This window comes from Lepidothrix coronata, unplaced genomic scaffold (assembly GCF_001604755.1).
Source record: "Lepidothrix coronata isolate B3197 unplaced genomic scaffold, Lepidothrix_coronata-1.0 Scaffold80, whole genome shotgun sequence".
Taxonomy (NCBI): Eukaryota; Metazoa; Chordata; class Aves; order Passeriformes; family Pipridae; genus Lepidothrix; species Lepidothrix coronata.
In genome coordinates, this window is record NW_016690260.1 from 759,137 (window position 1) to 785,664 (window position 26,528).

Genomic DNA, 26,528 nt, shown 5'->3' on the forward strand with positions numbered 1-26,528 from the left:
GGCAAACCACTGCATAAATGTACAAGAACACCAATTCAGATCCTGTTTGTTTTAAAACAGTTTGAGTCTGTTTTCCATGAAACAGGAGGGATTACTGATTATGCTCCATTTACTTACTCACCACTCATACAGCACTGTAGTCTTTCTGTTGCCTGTGCTGCTGGCACAAAGACTAAACTACCTCACATTTCTAAACTTGCTCTTCTTAAGCTTTGTTCCAAAGGTAGTTCCCCCGAAGACCTGAGAAACACCTCCAGCCAACCAGGTTTTGCCTCAGTAAAATCTTTCAGATCACCTGGGTAAAGTGAGCCCACTCCAAGATATCAGATAGCTTCCACTGAAAATTCTTTCAGTACCAATAACAGAAATGAAATTTCATTACTATGGCAAGGGAAGAATGCAGCACACAAAGACAAAATAGGACCATTAGCTCAGTCTTTCTGCCTCCTCTGCATTATGACAGATACTTTGCCATTTCAATTGAATCTACAAAATTGCTACCAATTACTGTGTTCCTGACACTATTAAAAACTGTACTAATTCTTTTAACTGGCCACAGATATTTATGGATATATTCTCTGTGACCTACATTGTGCCTCCTAACTGCTGGTACTATTTCAGTTTCTCTATTTTTTTCCTTATTTGTTACATTTTGCTGCTTTTTTTTTTGCTACCTTCATTCCCCTTTATAGGAAAAAAATATTTAAGACATCCTAAAACTCTTATGAAACACCTGAAAAAACAATTGTTTAAGTACATTAACCCACACAATTTGCCAATGATGTTTTCATTTCTGGGGAATCAATCCTATAAATCCCAAAGAGAATCATGGTATGTGATATACCTGCATTCCTGAATATAACTGTATTCTCTTATGCACACGACAAATGAAGTTATGTCATGTTTATGTATATCTACAATGACTGAACTTCCCTTCAATAACAAAATCAATTTATATGCAAAAATATAGATTTTGAAATGTTATAGCACCTTACATCTTTGAAAATCAGCATGAGTTTTTCAGGACATGTTTAATCTGCATTCCCCCATAGCAATACTGTGGTTTCTCCACACTTAGTCAGGAAGATAAAGGGTTTCACTTTATTGTTACAGCTACTCATATATTGACTCCCCCTCCCTTTAGTGGTTTGTGGCAGAATCCCCTAGATGCCTATTTCTGATTTGCAGGAATTCCTGTCCCAGGTTGCAATGCTTGGAAGTAGGCAATGGCAATTTTCGGTTCAAGTCAGGTGCCCCCTTACTATGTTCAGCAATTATATGATTCATCCCTCAGGTTTAAAGGTTTCAACTCCTCTAACACTGATGAAATAACCCTGAGTACCTAACAGTGCCTTGGGTGAGCTCGGTGTTTTGGTTCAGCTCTGCCTCTGCTCTTGGGGCAGGTGGTTGTTACACAGTTGTAAATGATGAGACTTCCATCTTCTCTGGTCACTGATTTAATGCACAAAGCCCACTATATGCACTGTTGAACTATCTGCAGATTAATCAAAGAAACCAGGTCAGGCTGGATGGGGCCTTGAGCAACCTGGACTAGTGGAAGGTGTCCCTGCACATGGCAGGGGTTTTGAAGCTAGATGACCTTTACAGTTCCTCTCCAATCCAAACCATTCTATGATTCTGTGATTCTATGAAAACCCACTGGCTACCAATCCTGCTCTGCTCTGAACAGCAAAAGAAAAGATTTTGCAGTTTCTGATGTAGCCTCCAAATTCCATGTTACCAATCTAACACTAAGAGCAGCATTGCTGCTAATGCAAAAGTCAGCTACTGAAGCAGGGAGGAGACTCAATTAGGTCTGCATAAAAATGCCAAGAGCTCTGGCCAGCATGCAGGTCCTGAGACCTGGCACAGCCCACGGTGACAGGTACAACACAGGAGGAGGCCAGGCAAGATGGGGAGGCCAATGCATCAGATGGATGCAGAGCTGCAAATCTGTGTTAGGTTAGAGATGCACTGGGGCTGCCCAACCATACAGACCCAATTTCACTTCACTGTTTTGTGTACATAAACTGGTAACACAAACCAGCATGGATCTGCAGAATTTGATGATTTCAATGCCCAGGAGTGGCAGCTCAGCCTTCAGGCTGCAAGGACGAGGGTAAGAAACCTGTGTTGTGGCCACCATGGGAACCTTGACCTCCTCACCTGCTTCCTCGGCCTCGGTGCTGCCTCAGCCCTTTTCCCCCACTCCCCTGCATTACCATGTTATATTGCATTTCAGCCCAACTTCCCTGCAAGTGTATCTCAGGTCTTATAAAGTGTTGACAGGGTTGGGGTTTTCTGTTCAAATCCTGAGCAATCCTGCATTCAGGAGAACACAGGACATTTGGCAACAGATGCTGAAACTTTTTGTAAGGACACTTTATGAAGAAAAAAAGCTGACGGAGACAGATTAGAGTCTGCTGAAGAAATCAAAGTCACAGTTTTTTTCTGTTCCCTGTGCCCTCAATCCTCTGAATCTCTGAGTTTATACTGAAAGTATTGGAAACTTGTAAAATTTCTTACAAATATTGGTGATTTGTAAAATGTTCATTGTTCATGTAACACGATGAAGGGCAGGGCCAAAACCTGCAATCTTGTATCATTGAATTTACCTATTCTTAGTAATTCATAGAATCCAGATAAATGCATTCCTCAGGGGGACAAACAACAGGTTCAAATGACATTTAAAATAACTGGTTTTTCTATTAGGAAATGCCACAGAAATTCCTTATCTGATACAATTAAAACCAAAAATAAATGCTCGCATGCACACTCCCATACTGAATTGTCATGGAAAATTTAGGTCAAGCCTGAAATTACAAAAAAAAAATCCAAAATGGAAAAATTAAGATGCTGATTTTCAATCTATGTATTTCATAGAAAATTTAAAACTGACTTCTTGCCCTGGTTTCTTTGTCTAGAAGAAAGTTGCTTTATAAAAGTTAAAATGAAAATATTGCAGCTGGGTATCAGACATCTAAGCACACAGATCCAGCTAACACGTGGTTTAGCTATCTGCATGCTTTAAGGGGCAGAACAACTTTGTTCTGCCACATGCCAGCGAAAGAGAGCAGAACAAAAAAAGCCTTTCTGATGTACCGCAATGACAGGTCACCACAGAAAAGCAATGATTTCATGGTCTAGATTTCTCATAGGTCAGAAACACTGACAATGTTTTCACTGAGATTCATTATTAAATGGGGAAGCAGAAGAATCAGGCCAGTCCTTTGTTCACTGAAGCTCAGTGTCAGGGTGACATGACCGTAATTTCTCTACATGAATTCAGTACTGTGCCTCTATGCTTTGTAATATTTATTTCTGAATAAATACTTCAGCTGAAGGAATAATTGATCCAAAGTCTTAAATCCAAGCAGAACTGGGCAAACACTTTACCTGACAGTATTCAGAAGGATCAAGATACACCCAAATATTTTCCTAGGTTACAAGAACCATTCCTCTAGTTTCTCAAAGGACAGATTTAGAATAGGTGCCCTATAAAAGACTGCTAGAGTACACATTCAAACTGTGGACTCACTCCTACGGTAAAATGTAAGATACAAACCTGTTGTCAGTAATAAGCAAGTTAAATATTTAATAGTACAAATGCTGGTGGTGATTGAGACATTTATACCATTTTCACTTCTGTGCAAAGCAACTACATAAATAAGTTGGAAGATAATTTTCCCTCTCTGTTCAAAACTATGCTATGGATAATGCAGAATTACTTAACTACAGTGGACTTGGCTTTGGGTTGTTTTTTATTTGGGGAGGTATTGTCTACAATTTTTCTCACCCTCCCACCCTGTGACTTCAAAGTGTCACTGACAGGTATTGGAAAGTGTCACAAACAGGAGACTCTCTTTACCCCTCTCTTTACCCAACATTCATAGCAAAGAAGCCCCACAGCAGCACCACGTTACACTCTGCAGCTTTTGTTCTTAACAGGAGCTCTTCTACCTTGTCTTTATTTTTTTTTTGGTAAAGTCTACTCCAAATATTACTGATCATATTCTAGTAGTTGACAAAGTGTACTAAGCTTTTGCCTACGCAGGATGACCCTTTCCTGTGAAGCCACAAAAGGAACAGGATCTTTTTATGTAAGTAAGGTGACCGCCAATACTTTCCAAACACTGCTAGATCGTGTATCAACACCAAGATAGTTCTGCCTTCTAATGCATGATGTTCATGCATGTCCATCATGTTATCTGGTGTATGCATTTTACAAGTTCTTCTGTGCCATTTTGCTCAGCACAGTCTAGTCTTCCTCCTCCTAGGATCTATAGCAAAACAATCTGCATATCCTGTCCCATTGAAGGAAGACAATAATTCCTTAAGCTCTTTACCCAAGAAATTAAACATCATCACACTACTTCAGGTATATTTTCCCATCTTTATTTCCTGGATTATTTTAAAACAATGCACACCTAGTTGTGCCTCATAACCCTTCTAGCACATCAATCCCCATCTTTTTGGCCTTTCCTTTTTCTACAGAAGAATGCTTCACCTGCCTGAAATACGTGAACAAAAGTGTGTGGCCACAAGATGATCTGTATTGTTTCAATATAAGACAGCAAGTGTACCACAGCTGCCAGTTCCCAAGATACTGTTTCCATGGAGAATAATTTGTATTACCATCTAAAATAAAGGCGCAGGAAAACCCAGAGGCAGTGAAGCAAGAAAACATGCAGGGAAGAATTAGCTCCAGATTTAAGCATACCGTGGAATTCTTAGGTGAAGGTGATGTCTTACTCTAATGCCTGTTTAGTTAAGCCCTCATTAGTAAGTCTTCATCTGCTTTTTGAGGATTCACTTCACTGCCAGCGAATTCAAAGGGGTGGCAGTGCTAGTTCCAGAGATTTTCCAGCTTCAAAGTTCTACTGTGTTAGTTACCACAGCATCCCAGCCTGTGTCAGAGATGCAAGGAAAAAAGGTCTGAACTAAATTATGTAAGTACATTAAGTAAATTATGTAAGTACATTGTGAAATTGTATTTCACAACATACAATTTCTGACATTTTGTTGTCATTTGCTGCTCTCCATCTTATAGAGACCATTGACACCTTCCTAAACCATCTATCTATAGGGACCATTGACATCTTCCCAAAAGATACTGCCCAGAGCCTTGAGTGAGCTTTACAAACTCTTTACAGCGATTCTGGACAACTCATACAGGAAACACAGGTATACTGTCACCTATCACCACACCAAGGAGCTTGCTTAGAATATCATCACCAAAGAATATCTCCAGCTGTAACAGTTAATAGTCTCTGCTGATAATGCTGAAACATATGGTATAAAGGGCATGAAAAAACAACTCTCTTTTTCACAAAAAATTGCATCAGACCAACTATTCTAGAAGGAACAAAAGAAATGCAGTCTACCTGTACTGCTCTGTCACCTGCCTTTCTTCAATCTGCCATCCTGTTGGCCTCTTTCTTTAATGGGAAAAGCCCAATGATCCAGGCCAGGCAACAGAAGTAAACTCAAGCAAGGCTTTCTTGGCTGTAATCATCATATCATACAAAGGCTTGAGTTGGAAGGGACCTTACAGATCATCTAGTTCCAATTCCCCCACCAAGGGCAGGGACATCTTCCACTAGATCCGGCTGCTCAGGGCTTCATCCAACCTGGCCTTGAAAACTGCCGGGGATGGGGCATCCACAACTTCTCTGGGCAACCTGTTCTAGTATCTCACTGCCCTCAATGCATTCAGTCATTTTCAAGCAGTGGTTCTGCAATTCATCAGTTACTTTTTGTGGATTCTTGTAAGAAGATCCAGAAAAGCAGGTTCACACACACAATTAAACAATCCTTTTCAGCATCTAATCTATGTCTGCTATTGATTCCTTACAATCAGCAGCTTTTCTTCTAAATCTTGTTTCCCTTTTTAAAGCACTTTCTCCAAACACTGGTTGCCACGTATTTTCAATCATTACCTTTAGTTTATGCAAATCAAAGTCTCATCAGTTCTGTGGTTTCTTCAAGGTGGAGTTCAGTTGAAGAGAAAAAAAGAAAAAACCCTCAGCAGAAAGACATAAAGACACTTACTGCACTTCGGGGGTAGATACACTCCCATGTGCATCTAGGTTGCACTCACATAGGTATGTTTGTGTTTATATTTGAGTTGGTTCCTCAGAACCTGTTAGAGACACTAAATGACAACTCCACTGCAGAGTAGGCAAATGTTGTCAACAACTGTCAATTCAAGTGAAAAAAGTACAATTCTGATTACAGAAAAATGCGTTTGAAACAGAAGTGAGGAAAGTGCTAAAAGCTAGGTTAAGTGAATTCCATATGAAGACCTAGCAGGAGCAGAGAGCAATATGAGTCTGCAGTGGATGTGCAGCACTTCAATTACGAGTTTAAACATGTCATTGCAAAATGCAACGTTCATTACCAACCAAGGATGACTGTAAATAATTTGCTGCTTCAGCTGTTAAGATCTGAGGGGTTTTTTTCTGCCCTTTCAGTTCCTACATCCCTTCCCACATACTGCTATTTTTATATATAGCCAACACTACCAGATGTCATTTTGTCATCTGCCACCATTACGCCATCACGCTTTTCTGATGAGGTTTTTGCTACTTCTAATCTGTATATTCTAGTTAAGGTTTCTGTCATCAGGAAAGCTGGTAAGTAGAGAAAGAGGTGTTAAAAAACAAAGTCTTAGTTCAGCCTCCATAAATGTAAACAGTAACTAAGCCATATATGCTGATCTCTCTCTCTCAAAAAAAAAAACCCAAACCCAAACAAAAAACAATTACTGAAAAGGATACCATTACTTTGCTATCAGGATTTTGTATGTTTTTAGCAAAAGAAAACGTATAGCATTTGAAAGACTGATTGGGTTTGTGGCAGGTGGAAATAGGTGATCTGACTGTTTTATTCTTGTATTTTATCCCATGACTCCAGTGCTCTCAAGTCCCAGGGAACAGTGTCTGTCAGAATGATATATATCACTGACAAACAATAAAATATAAACAGCAAATCAAATATAAACAAGTCTGCAGATGGAAAGAGGAATTAGGGAAACATCTCTGGGCTGCATACAGATGTAATATTGATCCAATTACCAATGCATAAAGGACCAAACAAGTGTCCCACTGGCTCAACATATAAAAATAATTCATTAAGACAATGATGCTTGAAGGGACAGGTTTATTATATCTCCCACACCTTTTCATTTCTGAGTCGGTGACCAAAGCAATAATGAAAACCTTTATCCAGAAAACATTTACAGCAAAACACAATGTATTTGTGCTGTTAATTAAAATGCTATATTGTTCTCCTCCCTTCTCACATCCAGGGTGATTCTCTAACTTTGCAATGGCATTTCCCACACAGTAATGCTTAAAAAACTACACTAAACACAACATAATCCTAAATAATAATTCTTTTTTAATAACGTGGCATAGAATACCTTGCAAACAAAAGACACTCATTCAGATTTAATGACAGGTACTGTATTTTTGGCAACCCTGGAACAAACCAAAGAAAAAGCAAAGAATTATTCTATAACCATGAGGGAAAGAAACATCCATCTAAATGTAGAGGATTCATATGGCAAAAACTAAAGAAAAAATCCACACTTACAGCAGATTTTTTTTTTAATTCTTAGTGCAAGAAACATAACCAAGTTAATCACAGAGTCAGTACTAATTAAGAATATGGAAAATTCTCCTATACAGAGGTAGAGTCCAGTGCACAAGGCTAAAACGATATTCAATAGTCTAAACAAGACTGAGCCAGGTTTTACGGAATCCACTTTTTAAAGTATCAGACTGTATGTACATACATACAATAAATAGACTATACAATCTTTAAAGTAGTTTAATAAACTTCACAAAAATTATAGTAGATGCATTGATATCTTTACATAATCCAAAGTTCGTATCTCTATCACCCAGAAATGGATAAAACCAATATTCCTGATATCAAGTTAAATGGAAAATAGTTTAGCAAAGTGTTGATAAATCAAAATATTTTACACATTTTTAAAGCCTAAATTTATGCTTATAAAGGATGAATTTCAAATGCTCTGAAAATGTTCCTTTTGATACTATCTGTAAAGAGGTTTCAAATGCTGTAATTTGTTATAAACACTTGCCTTACATTCCATGTTCAAGGGAAAAATGGACTTGGATACTCACAGTTCTGATGCATTGGCACAACAAGAAGTGACAAGAATTAGATTATTTTAAAGGCCCAAAGGACACCAGGAGAATTTATGGATGAAACCTTCATGTCTCAAACTACATAAATCACATTAGAAAGTTAACAGAAAGCTGTTTGGTTTTACTACTTCAAACCTGTCGGTGCCTTTCCGCCCGGAGGCACCTGATTAGCATCGCTCTGGGAGTCAAATGTGCATCTCTGGGCCCCCAGGTTTGCTACAAGCCCATAGGGCTTAACAAAACAAACATGGAATCTTTTATGGGTTACAACAGTAGTGCATAAATCAGGGACGTCTGTTGCCATTCATTTCAGTGATAGTCACAAGGAAAGGATTTCAGGGAACTGAGAGCTTTCCGCTGTATCTTTCTAAACTGTGCAAAAAGAATTGGGGAAAAAAAAATCACCCTGGGGCATTACGAAGCAAATATGCTTCTACTGACAAGTTATTTTCTACAAAAGGTTCTTTCAATTGCCAAGGGGGCAACAGCCACAGTAAAGAGGGAAATAGTAACAACAGTAAGAGATTAATAATCAGAGTTGGAAATTATGTTCACAGTTCGGTTACTTTTAATTTCTATAAGCACCTACGCTGAAAAACATGAGGGTTTGTATTTTAGCTTCCAAATCAAATCTCCTTGTGACAAATACCTTGTTAAGATTTCCATTCTGCTCTTCTACAGGCCTTCTCATTAGAACAATTTTTTTTATTATTTTTTATTTTATACAAACAGACTCACTTTGATTTAAAGTAAACATATAAAAATTGAGAATATTGCTTGCAACAATGGACCTGGAGGTGAAGGAATGAACTAGTCAGGCCATACAAAAAAAAAAAATCTCCCTCAAAATGAATGAATTCTGCTAAACTTCTAATGCTATGAAAATCTGCAAAAAGGATCACAAGATCTGTTGCAAATTTCAGAGATTTGGCCCAAGTCTTATCATCATCATCTCAAGACTTTAACAACTGTATCTTTATATTACGGAAAAATAAATGATTCCAAGAACTCAGGAAGGCACACACACCCAAGTAGACTATAAATAAAATACATCATGAAATTACTAAGATCTTCTGATCCCTGTACACACTTTTGGTTCAGCACTATGGTCAAGTTCTCTCTTTTGAAATACAATAAAAGGCATACAAGAAATGTAACATATGCATAATAATTAAGAAGAATAATGCTAATAAGACAGCTTACAGAGAAAAGTGCAGTGAAAAAAACCCAATGCTATTTATCCAGGGGCTTGTGCTACTGTAAATACAGACTTTGTATTTCCTGCTGTGCAAGGGGAAGAATTTATCCTGGGAAGCAGCAATGAGGAATGCAAAAAAACCCAACAACAACAACAACAAAAAAGATATTAAGAGAAATCTTTAAGATGGAAATCTCCCAACTTCTTCTCCTCTAGTGCACAGTCATCTGACTACATGGTTTATTTTCATGCTGCCATTTCCCTTTATGAGTACAGTATAATAGAAAATGGCACAGTTCTTAAATATTTTTCTGCCTCTACTTCATTTTTTGTTTCTTCTTTCAAGCACCTGATTTGCTGTTTCCTCATAAAAAGTGTAAAGCTGTTAGTGAAAGTGAGAAAAAAATTGTTGCTCATCATCTCTCCCGAACACGGATTTCTCCACTTCTCCTTCCTGTAGGTTTTCACTCGTGTGCTACACAATGGGGAGGCACTGTAAAGGCAGCTTGACAGATTTAAAAATAAAAAAATCGAAAGTCTTTTTTCTTTATCCCCCCGCCCCCAGCCCACTCTGAAAAAAATGGATGGATGAAACAGTACGTCCGTAGGAATATTCCAGTCTCCTCTGTTAGGAGATAATCGCAGGGGACCATCTAACCACAGTCAGATTGTCAGCACTGACCGACCGTTTCTTTGCAGCTTTCCTGAAGTCCTTGTATTTATCTTCACACAAGCGAGAAATGGCCTGTAAAAGACGAAAAAACCCTCAGTTGCATTGCCCACAGCTGTACAGGTAAAGTAAGGCTAAATGCAGATTCCTACATACAGGTAGAATTGCAAGAAGTCACTTCATTAAGCAAAACACATGAAGGAGCTTGTTCCCAGACCCTCACTCTCAGTTCATTACTCTTAAAAGAAAGACTTGCATTGCCCTACACTTTTGAAGGACTCAGAGAGCATATTCCAAGCCTTTTCTTTTCAGGTTAACCATCACAAATCTCACTGAGGGAGCTGACAGTGCTTATCCACTGCTACAAGGCAACTGAAAAACATGAGGGATGAAGTGAATTTTTCACTTCATCAGTGAAAAATTGCAGAAAACTTAATAAAACAATTGTAGAATATGTAAGCATATTTGGAGAATTTATAAAGAGGATGGCTCTTAATTTTTTTATTTTCTAAAAAGTTTCATAGTGATTTTTTTTTTCTCTATTGAGAAATGCTCTGGCAGAACACTTGCCCTGCTTTGTTTCCAGAGCTAATATTTATTTGCCTTTCGGAAGCAGGTGGTGATTTCTGTGTGATCAGGCTATCCTACATAGTGCCAGAGGAAAATGTAACTCATATTTGGAATACTTTAATTTGCATTACAAATACACAGCAATTTTAAAGCCTTTTAAAGAAAGAGACAAACATTATTCAAGCACTGACTCCCTTTATATTGTACTGAATTTAATGTTTTATGTTTCTCCTACTGTTTTTAGTGAAGTCTAAAACAAGTATTTATGATGGACCTCACATGCATAAATATACTGTGCCCTAAACCAGCCTGTCTATTAGAGTTCATACGGCTGGGACAGGCTACAGTTGGCATCAGTAGAGATGTCATCTCTGGTGATCAAACACGCAGAACTGCAGAGAAAGCTCACTGCAAGGAGTACTCAAGGTCAAATTGAAAAATAAGATGAACTAAAGCAGTATTTTTATTTACTCAGGAATGGTTTCAAGTGGTATCTCAAGATAAGATGTTTAATAAAAAGTACTGTACAAACAAACCCAGTACAAGTGTTTGATTATAAAACAAGGCATTACAAATAATTAAACAGCCTGACTCTATGGATCATCATTTTCTTTCTTGATCTTTATTTCTACAGCACAGTGAGTTGTAGCAGTGAAGAGTCCTTTAATTTTAATAGTCCTGCAAAAACCAGAGGCAGGTATGACAGAAGCACGCAATTCACATCTGAGAGCAAGGTCACCTAATGCTTTGGTCAAGCCAGCCAGAAAACATCATTAAATTAAAAAATAAAACAAAACTAAAGAAACAAACAAAAACTCCAAAACCACACACACACAAAAACCCAAACCCCAAACCAATAAAAACTACCACCACCACTAAGAGACCAGTTTCTACTTTTCAGTTGAAAACTGAATTTCCTTTTATTAAGACTACTCTTGAACACAGTCTTCTTTCATGGTGCACATGAAGAGAACAAGAAAATAAAATAACACAAATACTCCTATTGCCTTTTAGACCATAATTTAACTCACTTAAAACTGTTTAATAACATTTTATTTAATTTAACCAGGAACTTAATGGACTAAGAGTTTATGCAATTCAATCAGATTTAAAATTCAATAGGTCAAAAGTGTTTATTCATGAAATAATGTCCCAAGGTATGGCTTAACAGGTAGGTACACTGAGGTGGAACTCAGCTTCTTTTCGCTGCCAAATCAGACTACTACTTTAGGCATCAAACAGTCAGAGAAGGTAATCACTTCAAAATTGCCTGCTTCACAGGAAAATTTCTGTTCTGGGACTTGGTCAGACAAAACGAAATTTTGCTTGGAAGTGGCATTTAATATTTTGAATCTCTAGGCTATGCTGATTAATCGTATGGATAAGAAACACAGTGACTCCCACTTAAAGCACTTCTGAACCTAAAGGTGCCTTTTCATTTGCAAGTAATTTACAGAATTGACATTTGGAGCCTATTGGGCAAGGTAGTTAATCAACTTTAGAGTAACATATGGGGAAACAAAACAAAAGCAGAAAACTGTAAATATTTATTATTGTCTTTCAGTTAAAATATATCCAGATAGTTTATAAACACCTTTCTGTCATCTGATTTCTGCTGCTTTTATTGCTAGGAAAAAAATTTTTTTTGACAGTTGCAAGGGACCATTTCTCATATGAAATCAAAACATTATTTAAAACAGAAACACTATTCCATCAAGTGAAATTTTGTTGGAATTGACTGAAATATATGTAATCAGCAAGAATGAATACATATATATTCTTCCATTATATGTATGTACCCAGAACTAAAGTCAGTTCCTCCGCTGAGTTATGTGAATCTAGATGAGAATTTGTCACTGGAGAAGGGGACGAGTAAGGTGAAAGGAGATGGGAGAATGGCAGTAGTAGTAGTAGTTGTAGCAAGTAGTAGTAGTAGTGTAAATATTGGCTGCATGCACATTTGTGCAGGGCAGGAAAGCAGCATGGCTGGCTATGGCTTCACTACCAGGAATGCACAAAGGCACACAACTGTGAGTGCTGCACAGCCTCCACTAATTGACAAACCAGAGAAAACAGCAGGGACAGGCAGCACCAAGTCTGGAAAAGTTGTATATGAAGAAAATGTATTGTTATGATGATGGTTCTTCTTAATTTACAGAGCATGAAAGAAAAAGCAATTGGTTACTCTTAAAAGAGAAGGCGAGTTTTGCTCTGTTTTGCTTTCCCTTTGCTTCTTGGATAAGAGGGATCTGAACATACAAAACACACAAGACTGCAATCAGTCACTGCGACACTGCGAAGCTGAAGAGATATAAAGACACTTCTCTACTTGTAACTTACATATTTTTCTCCCTTTTTTTTGTCTGTTTGATCTATAGAACTGTATCTCCTAGGGCCAAGACAATATAGCATGTACTTCAAAGGGTTTGAACTATGTGCTCAAGTACCATCCTAACAATAAATAGTTCAGACAACATACAGTTAAACTGGGAGGGCACTAATGAATGCTCTTACAAAATCCAGCCTTGAAACAAGCACAGTGCTAAGATCACAAGCAGCAGTAGGGTAGGCACATTTTGTGTACTTACCCCAAAGAGGATAATCTGACTCCTATTTAGCTCAGCACATGGGATAATAACCAAGTGTGAGAGTAGGAAATTACAAAATAGTGGATTAAGGCTGGACATCCAAAACCTTCCTGGCAGAAAAATCTCCCATATTAGCAAATAGTCCTCAGGAGAAGCAAAGGAAGCCTTGACATTTGACATAATTAAAAGGAAGAAGAAAACACACTACAACATATGCTGGTTGGAACAAACTGCACTGGCAGGTGGACACACTAGATGATGTAATAAAAGGTTATTTGCCATTTTTAACTTGCTTGATTCCATACAACAGGAAAAAACCCAAGAAGCGTCGTAAAAATGGTTTCTGACTACTAGGTGGACTGGTGTAACAACTCCAGGACATTTCAGTCCACAGACTAATGAAAGGTAAGAAAAAATTACTGTCATTAAGTCATTTAAAAGACAAAGCTGCTTCTTAAGTGACAACTGTAAGAACATCAATAAGGAAAAGCATCCACTGCAGATGCTTGAGAAAGCGATGTAATTTTTAACAAGTATTGCAATGTCTCATAACACCTCTAAGCTGATGGATCTTTTCCAACATTTCCATTTGATGAGGAACAGTATTCACTAGCACTGCCCTTGGTCTTCTTAAGGCGTTTTTTTTCTATTACAGATGTGTCAACCTCATGATGTTTGCAGAAATTGTAATGCAGATTCTGCCACATCAGATCTAATACTCTTGCTTTAGATACATAAAATACCTTTAAAATGCAAAAGTAGCAAAAAAAGCATAATAGCGTTACCATTTCTCTATGCAAGACCTTTTGTGATCTCCCATGCCAGTAAATAAGTTGCTTTAAATCCTGGGACTGAGCAAGGTCTTTTCGGTTTACCAGACAGGGCAAATCCTTCCACTGAATGTGTACATTTGCTACAAGGCTGTTGTCTTTCATCACAGACTGCAGCTTTTCCCTCAGTATCAAAAATATCACAGCCTGTGTGGTACTACATCTACTCCACTTGACAATCCAAGCAACTGTTTTAAAAACGGAGAACTCTGGTCTGAACAGCACACAAGAGACCTAGAGAAGTGCTGCAAATGCATTTTGATAACTCTTGGCAAGCTAAATGCTTAACTGTGTTCAGGGAACTAGGCTATAAATTATGCTGTCAAGTAGTTTCAAGGGCACACTAATGACAACCAAGTACTGCCAGGGAACAAGGCAGTTCCCTCCCTTCTGGCCACAGAACAGAGGCAAGGAGGTGGCAGACCAAGTTGGTTTTACAGCAGATACTCTTTCTCTGCCCTGAAGACATTCTCTGACTAGAAGGGTTATTTACAGCCAACTTCTGCTGGCAGCACAAAGCATCCTCAACACGGGGAAATTTTTAATAATACAGGTTTATTGAAAAAATATTCCATTAATTCTTTTTAAATATGCCTTTTCTTTAGTTAGTACAGAAGAATCACCAGTATTCTCTGGGTATTTACAGTCATTTCCTATTTTTCTTTTCTTCTAAGGTTTTAGGAGCTATCACTGTCACCTTCATTTGTAACTTGCTATTATACACTGTATGTGATATAGACTGACAGTGTTAAGAAACTGTGTGCTAAATCAAAAAGTAATTCATTTAATTTTAAGATATGAAATGGCATTTATTATCAAGACCCCCATGCCTCAGTAAATCACCTCTCCTCTTTTTCATTTAAGATTACAAACCAAATTATTTTTCTTTTTTTTTAATATTCTCTTTAATATAAACAAAATCTGATGCAAATTTAGATCACACTCCATACACAGAATTGAGTTACATTCTTATTGGAGCTACCTGTGAAATTTAGAAAGAGTATTTAGAAAGAATGAGAAATCTAGTAAAATTTGCTTTGATTCTTTCTCCAACACTTCTTGTTCCCACTGAAGTCACAAACAAGACAATTAACATTCCCACGCACCACTTCCCCCCACAAAAATGTGCACAGTACTGCCTGCTTGTTTTATAGGAGCACTAGGAATTTCAGAGCATGCAAGGCTCACTCTAAACCACAGGTAAACAACCCCTACTGCAAAGATGTTATGTAATTAAAGACGTGTTATGTTAAAAGCAGTCAGCATCTAATGAAAATCTTCAAAATTAGTAACGAAATGTGCACACACTCATGCAATAATGCACTTGAGAAACATACCAGAAAAATCAGGAAAAGTATATTCCAGTCTTGCAAAGGGCCCACAATTAGCTGACGATTTAAATTCCTCCTGTGTCTGTGGGTATTCTGTATAGTGCCCAGCATTTCACAGGCCTAGACCAACATAGTGCTTTTGGCATATGGTATATTCAGGTCTCATAAGCAGTCATGATTTATTCACTAAAGGCATGTGCTCATTTCTGTTCTGCCATTACTGAGAGAAACACCACAGGAGATAACAGACTTGGATCCACATGAAGTGAATCAGCAGCAGATAACAAGAACATGGAATAGCTATTTGCAGCAACACTTGTTAATATTCTGTCCTTTAATGTGGATAATCGGTTTTAAGAAACCAAATGAACACACAAAACTAGACTGTGAATAGAGTTATGATAAAACTTGTGGGTACTTTCACAAGGCCAATACAGACAACTGCAATTGAAAAAGAAATGGAAAGCAAGACAAGGTATGAAGCAAATTCAGACAACTGCTGTTCCCACAGCCAGCAATACTCAAGGCACTAATAAAACCATGATGAAAATAGGGCACAAAATACTCTCATATGTCATGGGAGTATCTGGGAAAAGATGGAAGAAGGGAGAAACAACGCAGAAGTTCCAAATCCCTCTATATATTTAACACTGAGCATTTTAAAAAGAAAGTGTCTTACCTCAAGTTTATATGCCCTGTCTCTGCTGAGGGGCTCCAAAGGAAAACTCAGGTTATTTGCTTCTGCCAGGGAACGCAAATCAAAATAATACTTGGCATAAACACTGGAGGGAACATTAATATTGAACTGTAACAGCTCAAGAAACTGGCGTTCCAGCTCATTCCTGTAGAAAGAAGATAAATGTGAAGACATGTTTCAGACTAAGCATTCAGAATGTAATTTTACTTTAAATTGCAAATAGTATAAACGAAGTTCATTTCTTATTCTTGCCAGATGCAATTATCCCAGCCTAAGGTTTGACCTACCCTACCAAGTTGTATTGGCGTATGTATGCCAGTGAGGAATAGGAGAGATGCTGCACCTTGCAGCTGCTACTGTGATGCCAATCAAGTCCAGGCACAAAGTTTTGCTAGTGAAAGGGGCACCTTTATCAGTTTAGCTAATACAGTTTGGGAAAGAAAATCTGGCAGGAAAAAAAGTTCTCGTAGTTTCTGCTGTACCTCCACTAGGTGGGTCTGCACACACAGCTATGCCAAAACAACACATACACATGCCCTAAATTTGTCAGACATGTCTTATAAATACTGCACATTTTTCTAACACCTAAATTACTGGAGAACTTATTTATTCCCTTCAGCCTTTCATAATCAATCACTTAGAATTAGTCACAGGAAACCTGAATTTTTCAGCATACTCTTTTTATGAATTTTTCCCTTAGATACAGAACCAAAATTCACAGTGGTGATTATTTCTTTTCCAGTACCTAAAACAAATGTGTTTGTCAAAATACCTTATAGGAAGAGAGGTTTTATTTGAGCTCCCACTCTGTAAAGCTTTGGTATAGCAATGTTATTACCTACACTGGTACCTTAAAAAGTATGTTGAGAAATAAGCCAACCAATAAAATTAAGGAATGGAAATTTTCATCAATTGTACAGTAACTAGATATCCTACATAATATTTATGCAGGGACATATGATACATTTAAATCAGTGACTTCAGGATATGAGAAATAAAAAAGATAAATGGGCGCTGAAAGATGTTTGCTGAAGAGCACAGTGACTGCACAGCTCTGTTACCAGCAGGCATTGACTCTGATATTGCTTTTAAGTTACATTTTGACTGCTGTGTAAGTGTGCAAGGAATGTGCAATAGAGGTTGCACAGCTGGCAACAGAAGAGGAGGGATCTGAGGGTAAAAAGTACTGGCACAGTAGTTTTTCAACACTGAATGATTTTTCTTCTTCTCCCTCTTTACTCTTATATCACTCTTACATTATAATCATTGTCCTTCTTTATCCTCACTCTCTCTCTGCCAAAATTCTATGTTTACATCATGATAAATATTAATTAACATTAAAAGACTAACTAAAAGTTAGACAGGGACTCTTTGGCATGAATTCACATTGCTGAAGATTGCAGCTTTTAAAAAATCCAAATAAAAAATTTACATTTTAAGATGTCTATGAACAAATACAGAATATTATCTTTTATACTGCCAAGATGGTATTTTCTGCAAGTTAAGCCTAAGGGTCTACATTAATGGATAACACACAGCCTGTTTTAAAGGTGAAAGACATTGGCTGCACCTCTTTTGAAGAGCACCCTCAAATCTGTAAGGAAAATACACAGCCTCAGATTCTTACTATCCCCTAACTCCCAGATCTGAAAGTCAGCAGATTAACTCCAGCTGAGAAAGGAAAAAAAACACAAATATTTTTTATTTGAACTAATGTAATTTAACTAACTACCATATCCTTCTTCCACCATACACCTAGCTGAGACTGCTTTAGCACATGCTTTCTTGGGGCACTCCTCAAATTCACACAGAAATTCAATGTAAAGTTACATACAGGACTACAGATGCCCACTGCATTTCAGTACTCCCAAGTTCTCTACTAGCTTTTAGGCACAGTCCACTGTACTGATGCTGACCTATAAAACACTGAAAGGTCTGCACCATGTTTTGCAAGATACACTTATGCTGAATGATTCACAGCAGCTGAAGATTTTGACATAGAGCTCTTCTTCTGCCTTACTAGTACAATGAAAGGCCCCCTCTTGCTTAGAGCTAGACATTTCAAAATCATCATACTGTACTGTACAAACTACCTGAAAAATAAGAAAGAAGGAAAAAATCCAGCACACCACAGATGGGCAGGGGGAAAAACTGGAAAAACTGGCAGCAGAAATATAAGCACCAAGTCAACAAGCACCAACATCTTTGCTGGGGGAGACCTAAACATAAAGCCCATGAACCAGATCACCAAGTACCATATAGAGAGCTCAGGCTCCCCAAAGGCTTCTGGTTCTGCAGTTCATGAGAACCCTAAAATCTTTAAGAAAAGGTTAAGAAGCTAAAAACCTTAAGGCCAAGGACTTTGGCTTTGGTGCAGCACAGAAAGAGGGTCGATGTTAATATGGGTCTGCCACATGAGTAATGGTGTTATATAGCTCGAGTGCAACTTATAACAGTAGCACCATCACATGTGTTTGTCAAAAACAATAACCTCTTTTTCTGTTTCCTTTCACACCACCACAGTATGACTCATCACCCGCCTTCAAGAAAAGTCCTGAGAATCAGCAATTTCAAAACTCACACTTATAACCATTCTGGTTAATATTGTCATATGGCACAGTCTAACCTGCCACTCTGCTTCAAGCTTTTCAGCACTTCAGGTCATGTCCCAGCTTCATAAATACTTTAAAAGCAATGAGATTGCCTTGGAGGAAGAGCGAATGGAGGGAGACTCTTACTGCTACTAAGAACTCAAAAGCATGAAAAGGATCAAGGGAAAAAGTAATTTAGAAAAATCATTTAGGAAACAAACAGTCAAGGAAGCATTATCAAATTATTCTGCATGGAATAATATTACACACAGAAATGCGAAGGGCCTGATTTTGGTTTTTGTCCCTATTATCTCCCTCTCCCCCTTTTATTCTGTAAACCTCATTCTGTCTGGGCTATGTCAGAAAAGAAGCATCATCAACCATTCTTAAAGTAGCTTACATGTTTTAAAACAGATACTGAAATGGCATTACGTGGTATTTCCTACCTCTATATCAAAGTAAGCTTTCCCCCAAACTAATGAAAGTATCTACAGCATACCACAGTAATGCAAGTGTTTTGCATTGTGTTTTTCATTTTGACTCCGGGAAAAAAAACACCCACCTCATTACAAATCTCTTGTTAATACAAGATTTAGAGATAACTTTCCTAATGCTTGAGCAATGACAGCTACTCAGAATTTATAAGACTTATCTAGCAGTGCATGAGCATGCTTAATTTAAAACAATCAGCTGACTCCTAACATTCAACCTTTCCCTTACAGATCATTTTTAGACCAGCTATAAAACTGACATACAGCAAAATATTAAGAAATTAAATTAGGGCTGCTGTAGCAGAAACACTTGGCCTTTCACTGCTCTGAGATTGCAAACCGAGATTCAAAAAGCATTCTGTCTGCATAAACATTTCTTCTCATGTACTTCCCTCCTTACCCTCCTCCCAGAGGGGTTATCCACAACAACCTCTCTCCATTGGCTGTGATCCTGACTGAAGTGAGCTAAAGTACAGACAAGTCTCTATAGTTTTCATTACAGATACTTAGCTCTGCTTCAAAGAGCTCTGAAACACGTAGATACTGTACTAAAACATATTTTTAATAATTTTATTATTACTGGTTCTTATGAAAAAGGGGTGCACCAGTAGACTGGAAACATCACCCTCTGAACACACAAGCTGCAGTTGAGGGATCAGCCACCCCCAGCACCAGTGCCAATTCCAGCTGCAGCCCTTCCAGCACTGTTCTCACACAAAAACCAGCTCAGGTGAGGGCATCTCAGAAAATGTGCACAGCCTGTCACTCAGCCCTGAATGTGCACATGATTCAGACCCAGGGCACTTCAGCCAACATATATAACACCTGCTAACCCACCAAACGAAAAAAGCACTAGACTATTTACTGAAGACTTATTCTAGTATTTGTGAACATTATGATATTAATTGTATTTGTTCTTATTACAGTTGTTTTTCTATTGCTGTTGGAATGTACCCTCAATAAAACTGGAATATCCAGCCACATGTCAGAATTCTGTATGCTGTTAAAAAACGCACTTAAGAATGCCATCTATTTAAAAAATGGAAAAATGGAATTTTTTCCCATTTGCAACTTAAAATAATGTATTTCTAACACCTTGGAAACTAATCCAGCAGGATACAGGAGGGAAAAAACCTCAAAACTCAAAAGCATCAATTTTGAAGAACGGCAATAAATAAGTGGGTGATTATCTAAGGGTCATTAGGATCACAATTTTTTTCCTGCTTTACATGTTTGTCTACTGTCTGTATGGAACATTAGCATGACCGTAAATGATGCTGAAGTGAATAAATGCAGGTCCATTGGACGTGGGGATTTTTGTCAAATCATATACATTTAAATATTCTGCAAATCTGTCTTCATTACTGTGCATGAACATCCAGTGGAAAAATACACTTCAACCAGAAAACACAAATAATTCACGTCTTTCATGTAAGCAGTTGCCAAGTAGACCTCATGCCATCTATCAGCATTTACCATGTTTAGATCAACACAAATATACAAACTTCATATAATTTATGAAAGAACTTCCTGTCACCCTCATACACATAGATCCTGGCATTCATTGACAAAGATAAACAAACTGCACTCACATGTCTTCGACCGTGATATCTTTCAGGATCTGGCAGTAATCCACATTCCACACTGCCTGGTCGTCCCAAACTTTGGATGCCAGCAGAATTGCCCCCAGTACAATTCGCTTCCAGTTTGCTGGACAAATATCTATCTCTGCATAAGTTAAAAGTCTTTCAAGATATACCTGTGGAAACACATTAAAATCAAGACTTGATCTACTTTGACATTAAGTATAAATGGATAAGAAAACTACTCTCACAAACCCATAGTGGTAATTTTAAGACAGTAATCCAGTCTCAAGAAGATTCTTTTATTATAAAAGTTGTAAGTTTGAATGTATACATTATGACAAGCTCATAACTGGATGTGATAAATCCATTTTAGTTGGCCTTTGCTTTCTGATGCTATTAACCATTTCAAAAGGCCAGATGTCAGACTCCCGATTACAGCATTTCTTCTTTAGCTGTGACTTGCTCCTGCCTGCCACCCTAATGCTGAAGAAAACCTTACCATTATCTTATAATACTGTAAAACAAAATATCACTAATAGTTCAAAAATTTCTTCGCAAAGAAGGCAAAACAGTATTTAAGCACAAAATTACAAGCCCATTACTAAAAATGTAGGTTTGTCTTTTTATTTAGAGTATCACTCTGAGAAGATTTTGATGTACAAAATTTGGTATTGGGAGACCACATAAACACAATGCTCAGTAAATAGGCTGCACATGGATCTCCCCAGAGTCTGCACTACCTGAAGGTTCTGTGTAAAAGGTTGCCTTCTGTTTTCCAGGCAGTCTGTGTAAGCAACCCCCTTACACTCTATATTGCACAAAATAAGTTGTAATCTTTCCAAGCAAAACTGCTCCTTGAATTACAAACAAACAGTATTCCTTGGAATTGTCCTTGGAAAGCAAAAAACTTCTTTAAAGCAACACACTGTGCTAACACAGGCAGAATCATAAGCAGAAAGCCTATGGAAGCCATAATATCATGACACTCAAATTAGGAAATGAAATTAATTTGCTTCACATCAGTGCAGATTTTGACTTCTCACTGTAAATGCAAAACCTTTTAAATTTCAATTTTTCACATCCAGTTTTGGTAGATTTCTTTAATGAATACTACAGATACAAAAAACATACAGATACATCTACAGATACAAAAACCATACAAAAATCAGAAAATAACATCCTTTCTTACATGCAGCTCTAGCTTAGAAAGAGAGAGAAAATAAAAAGAAAAAAAAAGAAAAAAGAAAACTAAGTAAGGATTTTGTGTGGGCTCAAATTCAAAGGCATTTAGAGAAAAAAAGTAAACAGATGAGAATTATATTGCAAAGAAAGACATAGAATCACAGAATGGTTTGACTTCCTTGGTGAGAACTTGGGCTTAACTCCAGATATACTGTTTGCTGGAATGAGGCTCTGTATCATCCTTGGATAAAACTGAAGATGATAAATAGCTCTCCAGCAGAAAGGCACTTAGCATAACTTTCAACTCCTTTTTTGTAATTACTAAAAGAGCATTTTCTTTTGTTCACTTGCTGCAGCCTCCTTGACTCAGTCTTAGGTTTTAAGTGCATGTGTTCAAGTAAGAGAAGACAGAAGAAGCTAAGACTTCTTCTTGCAGCAAACCTTCATAAAAGTTCATCAACGTCCTCAGCTAATGTGGGAATTCACTGTAATCTAGGACTTGTGACAGCATCAGTGTTATCTTTGAGACATTAGTGTATTTCTTCAACTTTCAAACAAGCTCGCTCAGCCCCACACAGAGTCTTTGTTCTAGCTCTCTCTAGCTCTAGTTTGGAGAGAACCCACTGACTGCAGACAGGGATATTTAGGCTGGTACATACTTGAGCTCTCACCCTGCTGATGTAGAGCAACCTTGTAACAGCAGCATACACACAGCCAGGTGAGCTCTGTCTCCAATGCAGATGTGCCAAAGTTCATTATTCCTGACAAATGGAGCTCTTGACTGCTGGTTTCATCTCGGAGCATTTCAATACACGAGGCCCTAGTGGGATGTAGTATCAGCCCAAGCACCACTGATGGGATATCAGAGTAGGACAGGCAGAGTCTGCCATGCACTCACTACTGAAGGGGATGCTTCTGGCGCTGCAAAGATGTGCTGAATCAGTACAGACTTTTGGAGAAGGGCCAGGTGGCTCTCAGCCTGTTTGAAGAGGAAGGCTGGTGGGGTGGTTAGTCACTACGCTACTCATCCCAAACAAACTCGTGGCTGGTGGGAGAACACCACCTGCTTTTGCTGGCAAAAGCCAGCCAGTCTTCCCACACATGCAGGCAGACATGCTCCATCTCATTTGAAAAAAAAAAAAAAAAAATCACTGAAAATGTTGGCCCCGTAATGGTAAATGTGAGATGTGGAAATACCATTTGTAATGCAATTATGTCTACACATTGAATAGTGTCTTAAACACAGGGGTCATTTTCTTAAATATGGGGTTTGTGTCAGACTGGGATTCTGAGTGTATTATGTGGTTCAGTGTATTTGCCTGTTGTAATGAATTTCACCTGCTTAATTTTCAAAAGCAAAACACTTTCTATATTCCTTTAGAACTAGATGCCATGAAGTCATATAATAATGCAAATTTTAAAAGATCACAGTAGAAAAGAATATTACAACTTGCATCCCAGAATGCTACAAAAAATTTACTTATATGTCAAAAGACAAAAAAATGCAGAAGAAACAGTGTGAGGAACATTTTTTTTTCTTTTTTTTTTTTTAACAAAGTCTGAGGACCTCCTGTCTTCTGGATTATTTTGGCAGGCATTCCTTTACAGAACTAGAACTAATGAGCTTTTAGTATCTAGAAGTTAAAATATGATTTGCCTCCACCCACCTTTAACAGCTCTATCCATGCCCAAAAATGGGACTAAAGCTTAAAACAAATTGAAGCTGATCCAACATTTTTACTTTTCTTCAATTTACTTCATCCTTTGCAGTGCCTGGAAGTAAGCTTTTGTGGCAAAACTTTTCAATACTGCTCTATTAAACATTCGAAAGCTGAATCCCCAAAAGACATAGATTTATTCTGCCTTAATTCAACAGCTACTTCTGCTCAAACACTTTAATAGCATCCAAGACCCATCTTCATCACACTTATCACTGCCCACTAACTTCTATGACTATATGTTTATATAACTTTTACAGAATGGTAACAAGACTACTTATATAGACTAAAGTTACTGATGTGACATTAGCAAAAACTTTCAGTGGCTTCAGTCAAACAACATATCGTTCTGAATTTTTCCCAGCTTGTAAAGAACAAATACAACCCAGTGTTAATATCAACAACACTAAAATATTCAAAACTCATTTTTACCACAATTCAATTCCTAGGTGAAATGAAAATGCAATTCTGATTGGGGAAATGCCAATGGACATTGGTCTATCAATACATTTTTACTTACAAACTCAATATCTCAGAGTCTGATACCTCCATTATTAGTCTACTGCATTTGGAAATGAACCACATGGTTCTACATGACTATCGATCTAACAAGCTCTGATGGACAAGAGTTGCACCTCATTGGAGACATTTTAATAACTGAGCACAGGTCAGAAGATACAGTGCACAGAGTTAAGATTTCAGAAGAGTAATACTGGATTATTATTTTCCATCTCTTCCCACAGACTCACACTAAGATTTCTCAGTTACTGACTTTTATACTTGGAGTATCAGCAAACTATTATTTAATCATAAGAGAAACCAATTTGGTGATTTGCCTTTGTTAAGAATTCACTTACCTAAATGAAAAAGAATTTATTTCTACTAATTAAATAAAATTACCACTCTATGGGTATAGATAATCCCAAACTGGTTCTGAGTTCACTGAACTCTGGAGAGGTTCATTAAGATGCAGCAGCCCAGGAATGTAGTTGAACGGCTTCCAAAGCCATTTCAGATCCAGAGGTACTGAACTAATTTGTTTCAGCACATACCTTGAGCTCATAAATCTTCCAGTCCTGAAACAACTCCATGCTGACCTAGTTTGGATGCCTCTGATCTTGACTCCTAGGACCTGGACTTGCAGTGGCATGGTGGAGAATGGCATTTAGCCATCTATTATAACCACTAGTCCTGGGAGGCTTTTTTTTATCCAAACATAGAACTGTAACATGGCACAAACTAAAAGGGATCAGCAAGAGCATCCAAGCTCCAGCAGCGCTGTTCCAGCAGGGCCACTGCTAAGCCTGAACTAATCCCCAGGGTGATTATTTGCAGTTGGATGAATCCATCCTGGACTAATAACATCTAATAGTAACTAACCACAGTATCCAGTGTCGTCCCAGTTATCTAGGATGTCAGACTCTCCATGATCCTGGATAGCAGAGTGTTGGTTACACAACATCCCAATCAACAGAACATAAATCGTTTGAAGAAAATGAAAACTAAAGATAGCACTGAAGAGTTCAGTTTTAATTAGTGTGAAACAGCATCTCATGTTTCCCATCTCAGAGGGCATTATACCAGATTTTGGATATTATATAATACACTCAACTAAAAAGAAAAGTTAAAATACTGGAGAAGGTTTCTTCCTCTTTTTTTCCCCTTCAGGAGGATATATGCCAATATGAAAGTGTCAAATCATTTCACTTCAGTATTTCACAATCACAAAAAACACTCAAATTTTATTAAAACCTATGAGGTTCTTATAGAAATTTTGCATCTCTCTGCTACATCATTTTGAAGCTCTTCAACATTAACTTCCAATACCCTACTGATACATCTTACCACACTGGAATTGCAGTCTAAGCACTCAAAATACCATTATTCTTTTTTTTTTAGGCTTCCCTAAAACAGTGGAGAAGGTTTTCTGTGGAGGTTATGAAATTTCCATCCTCAGAGAAACTCAGAACTCAACAGGTCAGCCTGAGCCAGCTAGGTGTGCTTTGAGAAAAGGCCAAACCACACATGACCCCCAGAAGTCCCTTCCAACCTAAATTATTCTGTGATTATATCTGTCTGCAGTACTAGAATTTCCTGTGGTGCCACATGGAGAGGTCAGAAGTTGTGTGTTGCCTCCAAGGAGGCTGACAGGGAGTCTCAGCACACTAAGTGGGCAATCACTGAAGATCACTAACATTACTAGAGTAATTTTAAATTTTGAGGCAGCAGAAAGAGCAAAGCCCTATCTTCTCTCATGTGGTTTTTATATGGCTTTATGCCAAATTCTATCTCTATTTTACCAATAAAACTCTGGTAGCTTTAATTATTTCTCACTTGATTTACACTGACAGAAAGGAGACAATATTTTTGGTATTTTAATTACCATAATAGAGAATCTACAATGAGTCTGTATTTGCAAAAACCTCATTCCCTCGCTGACTAGGTAACCCACATTGTAAGTTGCAGGAGCACAGAGTAACTAATGAAGATATTTCCATCCCAACAGATCATGGAGAAATACACAGTCCTCTTGCTTTAATGAGAAAACTTCAGTGTGTCACAATGCCTTGAAACTAAAACAATATCCATACGGAAAAGATTCTAATTGGTAGTGGGTCTCATATAGCCAAATCACGGCTCTAATCCAATCACTAAATTGCCATATGCTCTGTTTTATGCAATCAGCCAGTTCCCTACCACGACTCTCCAGAAATAACTGTGCTTTGCAATTGCCCAGCTGGGCATTTAAAATGTTCCACAAAGGCCTGGTGCCATCCATTTGGTGGAAAACGACATCACATCATCATGGTTCTTGCAAATTCATCCCATTTCTATTTTTGAGACCAAATGGTAAAAAGAAGTAACAAAAGCAGTCACAAAATTCTGAAAAAATGTGAAT

At 37.8% G+C, this 26,528-nt stretch overlaps 1 protein-coding gene across 3 annotated transcripts in view; it reads right to left on the reverse strand.

The window, feature by feature from the left end:
• Positions 1-7,378: 7,378 nt before the first annotated feature.
• Positions 7,379-26,528, reverse strand: part of CCNY (cyclin Y) — a 122,492-nt gene continuing 103,342 nt past the window's right edge. For all 3 annotated transcript variants that reach the window (XM_017820216.1, XM_017820215.1, XM_017820217.1), the window contains 3 exons: positions 20,736-20,902; positions 16,044-16,206; positions 7,379-10,120 (listed from right to left, as the gene is read on the reverse strand). In XM_017820216.1, coding sequence (XP_017675705.1) covers positions 10,004-10,120; positions 16,044-16,206; positions 20,736-20,902 — 447 coding nt within the window. In that variant the 3' untranslated portion in view covers positions 7,379-10,003. The remainder of the gene's footprint in view (positions 10,121-16,043; positions 16,207-20,735; positions 20,903-26,528) is intronic.